Source organism: Anolis sagrei, chromosome 2 (assembly GCF_037176765.1).
Source record: "Anolis sagrei isolate rAnoSag1 chromosome 2, rAnoSag1.mat, whole genome shotgun sequence".
Lineage (NCBI taxonomy): Eukaryota > Metazoa > Chordata > Lepidosauria > Squamata > Dactyloidae > Anolis > Anolis sagrei.
This window is the reverse complement of record NC_090022.1, coordinates 219,445,228-219,457,890: the sequence shown is the minus strand read 5'-3', so window position 1 is coordinate 219,457,890 and position 12,663 is coordinate 219,445,228. Positions and strand designations below refer to the sequence as shown.

The following is a 12,663-nucleotide window of genomic DNA, read 5'->3' as shown; positions in this document are numbered from 1 at the left end:
CCAGGCTTCCAGACCGTATGAGATAAAACAAAACCTATTCTCACTCTATGTTCTGCTCCACCCTCTTCTCAATTTCCTCTTACTCCATTTCAGGCTGGATCTACAGCCAGTTTCTAAATCCAGATTATCTGCTTTGTAGCAGATCTGCAGTGTAGACTCATATAATCCAGTTCAAAGCAGATCATGTGGATTATTTGCTTTGATAATCTGGATTTTAAATGGCAATGCAGAAGGGGCCAAAGCAGTTTTGAGATAGACTGTAACATGGTTTTGTCCTGTCTTATTCTCACAAACCATAGTTTAAACAAACCATAGATATTTGAGTTTAATGTCTTAGGCTCCATCTACACTGCCATATAATGCAGTTTAAAACAACATTTTGTGGTCAATGTAGACTCATGTAACGTGGTTCCTAAATCTGCATTATATCAGTTTGTACTGACCATTTAATGCAGTTTCAAACTGCATTATATACCAGTTTATATGGGGCCATAGTTATATAGCTATGGCAATGGGACAGAATGTAAAAGGATACAGAAAAAGGTAACCTTGGGGATAAATCATCTATTATGATACAGATAAGGTTTCTATGTTTCCAATTTAAATATAAAAGAAATTGTTTTTGTTCTCATCTTGCATTACATTGATGGGAAGATGGGAAGAAGACCACAGGTTTTGTTAATTTCTACATATGGTACTGTTCCATTACCAGGGAAGAGGCCAAAAAGGGGTGCTAGACAGAAAAGGACAGTCCATTTTACAGGGGGGGGGGGGAAGGATGGGGTTGAAGGAGTAAAAGTATTTCTCCTTGTTTTCCTCTTATTACCCCCACTTATGTTATCATCGTCAAAACAACCCTCCTATATAATATTTGGGGGGAAATGACCTTCAACTCCCCCCCCCCCCCCCGGTAAAACTGATTGAATAGATCAGTACCTTTTATCCTATGGAATCCTGAGATTTGTAGTAGTTTGGTAAGGTATTGAAGGTTTCTGACTGAGAGTTTTAAATGCCCCTCTCTAAGGCCACTTCTACACTGCCATATAAAATCAAGATTATCTGCTTTGAATGGATTTCATGGCAATGTAGACTCATATAAAAAGTATAATCCTGTTCAAATCAATCCAGATTATCTGATTTGATAATCTGGATTATATGGAAGTGTAGAACGGGCATCATATAATCCAGTTCAAAGTAGATAATCAGGATTATCTACTCTGATAATCTGATTTATATGATAATGTAGAAGGGGGCGGAGGCACCAGCATCTTTTAAAAAAAAAACACTTGTAAAACTACTATTCCCATGATCCCATAGCACGGAAGCATGGCAGTTTAAAGTGGTATAACAAGAACAATATTTATTGGGAAACTTACTTTCTAGCAGTTCTACTACATCAACAGGGTCAGTAGCCTTTTCAAATATCTACAGAAAACAAAATAATTTTAAAAAATTATATTAGAGTTATCAAACAAATATATGTTTATCAGATTTTTTAAAAAAAACAACTTGATTGATCATATACAGGAAAATAAATTTATGTACAAAAAATGTAAACACATCTCTAAGCAAGATGCCCTCCCTCCAATAACAGCCTAGTGCCTAAGGCCCTTTCTACACTGTCCTTATATCCCAGGAGCTTATCCCCGATTGTCTGCTTATACCAGATTACAGGCCTGTAGCCGGGGGTTAGGGGTTCAAACCCCCCCCCCCAAATTTTCAGATTAAAGAAAACCTGGTTTACTCATGAATTTTAAATGGTTAACCAAATCCCCATGCTAAATCTATGAGATGCAAAAAATTAAGAGTCCCTCCAGAACTGCAAGCAGTGGCACTATCTCAAGCAAATATTGACAATTTAGTCATACTATCATTACTTGCAGCAATAGCCGATGTAGCGAAGCAACCAATTTGGGGGGGGGGGGGGGGTTGAATGCTCTCATTAAGGAGGCCAGACTTGGTGGAGGGGGTTGACAGGGGCGGCGCTGCAGGCTATTGAAGGCTGCTCTGCCCCCTGCTGTGCTCTTTGCTGACCCTAACCAAATAATCTGGGATAAACAGAAAACTTGGGGTCAGATCCTTGGATACAGGTCCTGTGTGGAAGGGCCCTCTTATAGTCCAGTTCAAAGCAGATAACCTGGGGGAAAGGCCAACATCACCAACATCACTATGCCCAATGATCACCACTAAATGCCTACCACTAACATCTATTGTTCTCATCCTGTGTACGACTTCCCTATGCATACAGTGGGATAAAGGTGAAAGGAGAGATATGGCTCATAGCTGTATGAATGGTGGAAGGAATTATTGAAATGTACTGTAACACTGACTGGAAACCAAAAGAGGAATGTGATAAATGTGTTTTGGCTAGTGTTATAATAAACTGAGGTTGTCACTTCATCACTCTTCAAATGCTGACCCAGATTATCACAGCTATACCTTGGAATTCAAAGTAGAGATGTTTATGTTAGTTGCATAAATCAAATAATCAATTATTGCTATCAACTGACCCCAAAAGCTTGACATTCAAAGCAGCATGAGGAACTTGATTCCCTCCAAATGCTGTTGAACTCCCATTCTCATCAGCTCTAGACAGAATGATCAATGATCAAGGATGATGGGAACCAGAATCTGAAGGACCACAGTCTTTCCAACTCGGCTTTAGATTAACTCATCAGTGGTTCTCAACCTGTAGGTCCCCAGGTGTTTTGGCCTACAACTCCCAGAAATCCCAGGGACCCACAAGTTGAGAAACACTGTCCTATATCAAGATCCGCTGTCATTTTGGAGTATTATCCTCCTGGCTAATACCAGCATACAATATTGAGTGATCATTACCAGCAAATCTCAACACTAACAAGAATATAAGACACAATTTATAAAAATATTCACAGCAAGAACTACAACCATCTAACAGGTTGGAAAGAACTGAATGAACAGGAAAGTGGAATTTCAGGTAAATGTTAGAAAACATCCTAATAACACAAGCAGTTTGACAGCAAAACAGTCACACAGCCTGCTTTGAACTGGATTATATTAGTCTACACTGCCATATAATCCAGTTCAAAGAAGATAATCTGAATTTTATATAGCAATGTAGAAAGGCCCTCAGAAGGTGATGATCATATACCTTATGTAAAGAAAGCCCCCTTTGTCAGGATTGGATCCTGGGACTTAATCACACCAGCCTAATTGGTTCTATCATAAAACATAGGAACATTTTATTAAATTGAAAAAAAATGTTTTGGCACAACATCCTGCAGCACATTTTTCTACAGGTTTTTTAAAATAAATATCTGATGGAGTCTCAACCAATTCAGTATGGTTTGTGGCAGCCACAAAAACGAAGTTTCTGGAGTATAATAACTACGTTCATAGTAGGTTCCACACAATTAAACAGGAAATAATACTTTCAAACAAGGAACAGAAACTTTTCAAAATTTTGTTACATAGTGTTATTTAAGCAGACTGGAGATCCGTTTCACACTTCTGTACGATGCTACCACTTAGTCAGTGCAAATTCATGAAGACTTGCTTCCTACCTATGCTTGCCCAAACCAGAGCTTGCATATTTCACCCCCTAATTTTTCTATGTTGCTACAATTGTGAATTATGTAGCTTTGGCATTCTTAAGACACCATCTTCCATTTTGCAATAGCAGGACTGCAGGAGAGGCGGGTTATCACACAAGGAGGAACAATGAAATAATTGTGATATTGGAGTCATGGATGAGGTTTTCCTGTCAGTGATAAGATATAATCCAATCACAGAACAAGTGCAATATGACTACAATATTACTAATGTGTTTTAGTAGCCTTGTGTGATAAAGTCTTTGCTCTGGAGAGCTGGAATGGAGCACCGTGATGGACTGCATGATCTCCAAGTTTCTTTACAACTAATTAGTTCTATGATCTACCTCAACATTATGCTTAAACTTCTTAAGGCCACTCCCACATCTCTAGTCCGAGAAGAATCAAGAGGATGAGTTCTAAAAAGGTAAATAAGATTCCAAGTTACCTTCTCAAACCAGATCTCGAATCTAAGCCATTCAGAGAAGAATCAAGAGGAAGCCTTTTTAAAAAGTAAAAAAAATCCTCACTTACCTTTTCAAACCACATTTTTTCATGAAAGAAGAGAGGGAAGGTGGGAGGAAGGCAGTCCGTTTCCTTGCACTGACCCAGGATGCACACATGGAGGTAGACATCACTCTTCTCTGCCAAGTGCACACCAGGACAAGAGACCTTCACGAAAGGAGAAACAGATCACAGTACTTAAAAGAATACATGGGAAATGTGTGCAAGATGTGTCAAGATTCACACCATTAAGAAAAATAACTGCTGAGGATACAAAATGAGGATACAAAACTACCTTATTGTAAACACTTTTGTAAGCAACACTGGAAATCAAAATCTGATGTCTGCTTTCATATGGGGGCATTTTAAAAGAGTGAGAGAGCAATAATACAGCAACAAATGGGTCTGGAGAACAAGCCCTATGAGGAGCGGCTTAGGGAACTGGGCATGTTTAGCCTGAAGAAGAGAAGGCTGAGAGAAGATATGATAGCCATGTATAAATATGTGAGAGGAAGCCACAGGGAGGAGGGAGCAAGCTTGTTTTCTGCTTCCTTGGAGACTAGGACGCGGAACAATGGCTTCAAACTACAAGAGAGGAGATTCCATCTGAACATTAGGAAGAACTTCCTGACTGTGAGAGCCGTTCAGCAGTGGAACTCTCTGCCCCGGAGTGTGGTGGAGGCTCCTTCTTTGGAAGCTTTTAAGCAGAGGCTGGATGGCCATCTGTCAGGGGTGATTTGAATGCAATATTCCTGCTTCTTGGCAGGGGGTTGGACTGGATGGCCCATGAGGTCTCTTCCAACTCTTTGATTCTATGATTCTATGAAATGCCTCTGGGAATGTACTCAGGGCCAGAAATCATTCCTGCTCAGGCCCCATCTAAGATGTCATAGAATCCAGTTTCTGAATCCAGATTACCTGCTTTGAATCAGATTATATGCCAGTGTAGATTCATATGGTCCAGCTCAAAGCAGATGATCTGGCTACAGAAACTGGATTATATGGCTGTGTCGGTCCAGCCTCACTCTCTGAGATTGGAAGTAAAAAGACTTCCAAGACCCTAAGGACTTGAACTTTCACGTTTGACATTCAGATTTTTTTAAAAATACATTCAAAAGTTGCTTGTTTTGATGTGGTCACGCTGGCTGAGGCATTTCAGAAGCTTAGCCCCAAACAGCGTACTTTTTCACAGCTCTAAAATGAACTTTTTTGCTAATATGTAGGGTAGGTCTGCATTGTAGATTTGATGCAGTTTGACACCACTTTAACTGCTAAGGCTCAATGCTATGCTGGAAGTTCTGTTCTCTGACAAAGAGGATTAGTGCCTCACCCAACAACAAACCCCAAGATTGCGTAGCACTGATCCATGGCAGGGAAAGCGGTACCAAACTGCATACATTCTACAGTGTAGATGTATCCCTTCAGATCCCCTCCACAGCTGCCTGGGTGCCCCTGGCTTTCCCCGCCCGCTCTCTCCTTCTCACCGAGTGGACCTGCAGCTCCACCACCACCTTGAGCGGCATCCCCAGCACCTTCCGGGAAAGGCCTGTCCACTAGAGAGGGCTCCCAGCACTATAACAGCAGGCCGCTGTCGCTTAGCAACCACGCCGAGGAAGCGTCGCGTCGCCATGGCGACGCCAACGCTTCCAGCGTCCAGGACGAGGCCTTATTTAGTCAGAAGGGGCGGGGCTTCGGCAGAAGCGGCAACTGAAAAAGCAACGCGCCGCTGAAGGCTCCACGGCGCCCCCTTTCGGTGAGCTGCGGTCAAAGCATTTTCGCTTACAGCGCATGCTGGAATGAAGTCGACCTTTATATTATTTATATCATTTTGAAGCCGGTACTCTTCGCATTCTGCAGTACTGCTGGTCACAGCTGACCTCTAGTTAGAACACTCAAGAGCCAGGGCTTCCCAGTTCTCATTGTCTATGCCACAGTTTTAAAGGTTGGCTTTAAGACCATCTTTACATCTCTTTTCCTGTCCACCAACATTACGTTACCCCATTCTTAAGTTGGGAGTATAGTAACTGCTTTGGGAGATGGTGATTGGGCATTCAGACAACGTGGGCTGTCCAGTGGAGTCGATGATGTAGGAGCATTGCTTCAGTGCTGGTGGTCTTTCCTTCTTTCAGCATGCTGACATTCGCCTGCCTGTCTTCCCAAGAGATTTGCAGGATTTTTCAGGGACAACACTGATGGAATCATTCCAGGAGTTGAGTGTGACGTCTGTAGACAGTCCACGTTTTGCAGGCGTATAGCAGGGTTGGGAGGGCAATGGGCTTTATAAACAAGCACCTTGGTCTCCCTACGGATGTCCTGATCTTCAAATACTCTCTGCTTCATTGGGAAAAACGCTGCACTAGCAGAGCTCAGGTGGTATAGTATTTTATTGTCAATTTTAACGTTTATGGAGAGGTGACTGCCAAGTTAGCGGAAATGGTCAACATTTTTTATATTAAACGATTAAGTTGTATTTCTGGCATTGCAGAGGGATTGGCTGGTGACTGCTGGAAGACCACTTTGGTTTTCTCAATGTTCAATGACAGGCAGAGTTTCTCATATGCAAAGGTGTTGTGAGTGGTTTGTAGGTCTTCTTCTGATGTGCACAGATGACGTTGTCATCAGCATACTGGAGTTCTATAGCAGATGTTGTTGTGACCTTGTTTTGGCTTTCAGTCTGCTGAGGTTAAATAGCTTGCCATCTGTCCGATACATGATTTCCACTCCAGTGGGAAGTTTCCCATCAGCAAGATGAAGTATCACAACAATGAAGATAGAAAATAACATTGGGACAATAACACATCCCTGCTTGGCACCTGATTCCACCTTAAATGGGAATCCTAATAGCAAAACAACCCTATCAGTAGATAATTTAGTGTGTTACTGTTCCCTAAAGATGGGTGAGGCTGAGAGAGTGTGACCTTAACATCCCATGGACCCAATCCATGTCTGAAGCTGAAAGAATGTGACTCTGATAGCACAATATCCCAATCAGCAGTGAGCTGAGTGCCACCGCCCCATAGGGGTGGGTGAAGCTGAGAGATTGTGACCCTAACAGCCCAAAGGCCAGCACATATGTGAAGGAGATGCTGAGAGGGCATGATACTAATCACAAAATATCTTGATCCCTGCCCTATGAAGCTGAAAAAAATATGATCTCGAAGGCTCCATCTATATTACCATATAATCCAATGTCAGAATGCAAGTGAACTGGATTATATGGCAGCGTAGACTTGTACAATTCAGTTCAGTCTGCATTATCTGAGTCTACACTGACCAATATAATCCTGAGTCTACATTGACCAATATAATGACAGTGTAGACCAGGCAAGGGCAAACTTTGGCCCTCCAGGTGTTTTGGACTTCAACTCTCACCATTCCAAACAGCCTACTGGCTGTTAGGAATGGTGGGAGTTGAGAGTCCAAAACACCTGGAGGGCCAAAGTTTGCCATGCCTGATGTAGATGGAGCCTAATACCATAATGTTCCAGCCTGCAGTGATCCAGTACTGTGGGCTGAAAGGTGTCCTTCCCAATATGGTGTCACCTGCAAATCTGATATTGTTATAGGCATGCCTTCTATTCAATTCACTGACAAAGATGTTCAATCAAAATAGTTTATTGTACGGGACTAAGGCTATGACAAAAAGCATCACATGCACACAGTAGTACCCTTGGAGCAACAGGCACCAAAGATGCTAAACAGAAACCATAATCATGCTCCCACAAAAAGCAAAAACAATGCATGCAAGTTAACAATAATTAAAGTACATTTTGAAGAGGATCCAGTTAACCCAGGCATCCTCAAACTGCAGCCCTCCAGCTTTTGGGCCTCCAACTCCCAGAAGCCCTAGCGAGCTTGTTCGATTGTCAGGAATTCTGGGAGTTGAAGGCCCAAACAGCTGGAGGGCCACAGTGTGAGGATGCTTGGGTTAACCCTTAGAGTAGCCATGGGCAAACTTGGCCCCTCTGTGTGTTTTGGACTTCAACTCCCACAATTCCTAACAGCCGATAGGCTGTTAGGAATTCTAGCTGTTGAAGTTTGCCCATGGCTGCCTTTGTCTCCTCAGCAGTTAATGGCAAATTTAACTCTGTATTTCTGATCTTTTTTTGCAGGTAGAACAAAAAGGACTACTGACAAAGATGTTAAAACAGCATTGGCCCCACCCAGGAGATGACCTTGTGGCAGCCCACTGGTCACTTCCCTTCAGGGTGGTTTATAAATCCTAACAAGAAAAACATCCATATTTGAATGGGAGTTTTCTATTTGTCAGAAAGTGCATCTGCAATGAAATTTTGGGTTCGGAGTTTTCTGCTGGCTCAAAGTAGTCAAAATAGATACATTTTCAAAGCAGGCAAAAAGAAAAAAAAGGAAAATGTCAGGGAAGGGACTAGGATTTGCACATTCCTGATTAAATTTCTCGTTGCCCTTTTTGCTGTCATATCAATCCAATTGAAGCAACTGGTCGGAAGCAACAGAATCCATATCTCAGGTTCAAAATATCCAGTCTCCCAATTCTGGAATGTGGGTCTTGGTTGTTAAGACTAGCAGGCACGGCAAAAAAATTTCCAGGTAATAGTTAAATGTAAAATGAGTCTTATTTATTATCAGATATTTTCCGAAAATGTTAAAGCCATGATTTTTTTTCTTAAGAAAGAAAATGGGGAAAAAACATGGAGATAGTAATAACACATTTTACAGACCAAAGGAACATAAAATGAGTGTGTGTGTGTGGGGGGGGGGGGGGGGTGGACACAAAACATTTAGTAGATTAAAAGAACCATGTAAGCAAATAATGATTACAAATTGAATTTCCTTTTTCTTTCCTTTTTATTTTTTACAAATGGAACAACAAAGTTTTGAACTGTAGGAAACATCTTCAGTTTTACTAATTTAAGAGTAGGCAATACACAGAGAAAACATCACATCAACATTAGGAAAAAAGAGAAAACCTAGACAAAAAGAAACAAACACGAGGAACTGCAACCATTTAAACATATTTGACAATTACTTTCCATTTTTCTTGGAAAAGGGGCTTTTAGAAGAAACTTGGTGGATCCAGCTACAGCTCCACCTCTTCCCTGAGTCCCCACCACCACCACCACCACCACGGGCTTTCCCTTCAGTTGTAAGAACATGATTTTGACCCTAGACACTCTGTCCCTTCCTTCGCTACATGATACGCAGGAGTTTGTGTGGCAGCTGCAGGGACCACAACAGGACTGAACCCAAAAGCAAAAAGAGGGTCTCTCTCTCTTTAGGAAGAAGTATCCCGCTCCTTGCGAGCACTGTGGTTGGAGGTCTTCCATCCACAATCAGGGAATCTTTTGAGAGCATCAGGGCTATTTGAGACCTTTCTCTGAAACCCTGACTGCTGTCCCTTTCCAGAAATACAAAACTCCTGCCTTTCACTCCTTGCCCAAGACTAAAAAGAGCCTTCTTGGACCTCATCATGAGGGCTTTTTCTGGCAGGGCTGCGAGGCTCAACTGGGGCACAAGCATCCTACGAAACCACAAAACCAGTGTAGGGGGAAACTGCATGGCGATGCCTCCCTGCATATGATGGGGAAGTGTTGCTGCCAGCACCGATTTGCTGGTTAATCGCTGCACAGTATCTCATCAATGTGATGAGGTCCCTGGGGTGGAGGTGCCACAATAGTCCTATTCATCAAGGTTTTGCCACTGGAGGAGCCATGCCGAAGGAGGTGAAGGGCTCCGACAAAATGCTCACTATTACAGGATTACATCTCCTTGCAAGAATGTTTGCACTCCCAAATGAAAATCCTGGAATCCTGTAATAAAGTTAATACAAAGACAAGTCACTGTACAGGAAATGATTGTTTGCATTGTTCGGTATATATGTGTGTGTGTGTGTTTCTGATTTGGAGAGGAGATCTGTGGCTATTGTTGGCAGAACTTTTGTTCTGAATAGGTTTTATGTGGGGTTGGGTTTGATTGGTTAATATTGTTGGGATGGGAAAAAGCAAACAAACCGCTACCGGCAGGAAGGGGAACTTCTTTTCTTTTTATATTTTGTTAAATTCTATTTTTAATATGCCACCTTCTGCCACTGATAAACCTATATGTATACGTAGGCACCAGGCAATGATGCTGATAAAGAGGAGAGTGAAGAATAAACCTCGCAGAGTCTCAGCAACTTGGGGTTCACCATGAAATACACTATCTCTCTGTTACCTTTCTTATATTTGTTTGTTGCAGGGTTTAATTTTAAATGTCTGTATAGGACTCTCTGAGGTGTAGACAATACTGTAGACAATATGTAGCTTCAAAATAATCTCCAGCCAACTTTCAGGAATATAACTACAGTCCTGTAACTTAAATGCCAGAATTCCATAACATTACGCCATGGTAGTTAAACTGGTGTCAAACTGCATTAATTCTGCAGTGTAGATGCGCCCTATTTTTCAGCACCAACAGAAAATACTGGAGAGGTTTGGGAGAAATACACTCAGACATGTAGGAGTTGCAGTAGCTCCTGAAATTAAAGAGCATTTTGAACTGTCCCAACAATGGAATTCAACCAAACTTGGCATGCAGAACTCCCATGACCAACTGAAAATACTGGAGAGGTTTGGTTAAAATACACTCAGACATGTGGGAGTTGCAGTAACTCCTGCAATCAAAGAGGATTCTGAATTCCCCAACCATGGAATTCAACCAAACTTGGCATGCAGGGAGACAGAAAGAATGAAAGGCACTCTGCCTTAGCAGAGCCAAGACTGATTCCGCTGAGAAGGAGGCCTCCTCCTGGTGGGTCGGAAAAATGCCCTTGGCAGGCCACATGTGATCCCCGGGCCGTAGTTTGAGGACCCCTGCCCTAGACTGTTTATATATTTGGCTTTATGCAAAATTTGATATAGGCAGAAGAGTAGAGTGTAGAATTCAGCTTGGAATGCATGGGATAGACTTACCTACTAGGCTGCTTGGTATAGCGGTTAATAGTCGCAATGCGAAAACAATACCAACTAGCAATATCAGTAGTGCAACTGAGGAGAAACAGAAGAAAATCCATCTCCATATTTTTCCTCTTAATGTTTTTTCCTCATATGGAACATATAGCACTGCTGAATCGATTTCCCTTTTTCTGAAACTGAATAGGGGAGCAAGGGGAAGGGGGTTGAGAGGGGAAAAGAAAGAGAGAGAGGAAGTCAAATAAGAATAGTTCATTGAGATAAATAATATTATTTCTGGGGGACTTCAAGCAATAATTATCACTAACTGTTTCCACTTGACAAGAAAAACAGCAGCAAGAAAAAAATCACAGTGCTTTAAAAAGAGTACAAAAATCACAAGATATTTCTGTTCAGAGAAGAGATTCTGAAAATGCTGCAGTTAATAGTACTAATTGTTTCATCAAAGCTTTAAAGATGTGAAGTGAAGGTGTAAAAAAGGCCCCGTTCCTTTTCCCTGAAACTGAGAGAGTGTGACTTGCGACTGTGTGGGGATGATAACCCATTCTTACACTAAGATATTGGTTTCTCTCAAAGGCAAATTAGGAGGGAAAGGGAAAATCAGATATTCAAAGTGTCTTTACATATGGCCACAGATCCGATGCCAGAGAGTCTGAACTAAAACTGGAGAAATAAAATATATGTAATTCCAGGCCCGTAGCCAGGATTTCGTTTCGGGGGGGGGGCTGAATTTTTTTTCAGGGGGGGTTTCGGGGGGGGCTGAGTTTCGGGGGGGGGGGGGGGGCTGAGTCTGAGTGAAAGAGGGTCTACCCTAGCAAACCTTTTGTATCATTACCCCAATACCCCCATGCATATGGGATATATTGAGTATGGTGATCAGATCATGGGATGAATAAACATAACAGTTTAAATAATGCACCAATAAGGCCTTTTCGCGAACCACCATGAAAATTTCGGGGGGGGGGGGGGGCTGAAGCCCCCCGAGCCCCCCCCCCCCCTGGCTACATGCCTGTGTAATTCATTTTCACCTCATCTTGTGATGGTAACCCAACTGATCTGTCCTTTAGAAAGGCAACTTCGATTGCAATCCTTGAGACTGTGGAATTTTAATGCCAAAATTTGCTGCTACCTTTCAATAAAGAAGCAGGGAAGAAAACCACCATTTAGTTACGCGTACCCTTATTTATTTATTTATTTATTTATTTGCTTACTTACTTACTTACTTACTTACATTTCTATCTTGCTCTTCTCACCCCTCAGGGGACTCAGAGCGGGATACATCATACATCTAAGCAAAAATTCAATGCCTCATTATACAAACAATATAAAACATAACATAAAATCACTAGAAACAATAAGCATATAAATACCATTAAAAACTGTTAAACCCTTTCCTCTGTGCTGATGGCATGCCGCACAATTGTGCTAGAAAGTTTGAGTTAGGGTCTAAGGATGGTGGTTATTTCAAACAGGGTTGTCTTGGTCATGTTGAAGTTTCGCAGTCAAATTCTATCATCCAATCTCATCTCTCCACCATGTTTTGCTAGCTCTGGGTCTTACCCACCACCGCCTTGGTGATGGGGCGGCTCCTTGCCAAGCGAGGAGACCACTCGATGATGCAAGACAACAAAAGGTAACATAGGCAGCAAGAGGTGATTTTT

The 12,663-nt window shown here is 42.0% G+C and overlaps 1 protein-coding gene and 1 long non-coding RNA gene across 3 annotated transcripts in view; both read right to left on the bottom strand.

The window, feature by feature from the left end:
* Positions 1 to 5,657, bottom strand: part of SPATA6L (spermatogenesis associated 6 like) — a 34,225-nt gene extending 28,568 nt beyond the window's left edge. The window contains exons 1-3 of the mRNA XM_060762275.2: positions 5,558 to 5,657; positions 4,104 to 4,241; positions 1,377 to 1,425 (exon numbers count right to left, since the gene is read on the bottom strand). Coding sequence (XP_060618258.2) covers positions 1,377 to 1,425; positions 4,104 to 4,241; positions 5,558 to 5,596 — 226 coding nt within the window. The 5' untranslated portion in view covers positions 5,597 to 5,657. The remainder of the gene's footprint in view (positions 1 to 1,376; positions 1,426 to 4,103; positions 4,242 to 5,557) is intronic.
* A 3,320-nt stretch (positions 5,658 to 8,977) lies between these two features.
* The window catches only part of LOC137096130 (uncharacterized), an 8,608-nt gene continuing 4,922 nt past the window's right edge, over positions 8,978 to 12,663 (bottom strand). Inside the window, exons 2-4 of one of the 2 annotated variants that reach the window (XR_010909311.1) lie at positions 12,031 to 12,131; positions 11,003 to 11,181; positions 8,978 to 9,862 (exon numbers count right to left, since the gene is read on the bottom strand). This is a non-coding gene — a long non-coding RNA (uncharacterized lncRNA). The remainder of the gene's footprint in view (positions 9,863 to 11,002; positions 11,182 to 12,030; positions 12,132 to 12,663) is intronic. The other variant, XR_010909312.1, reaches the window with a different exon arrangement.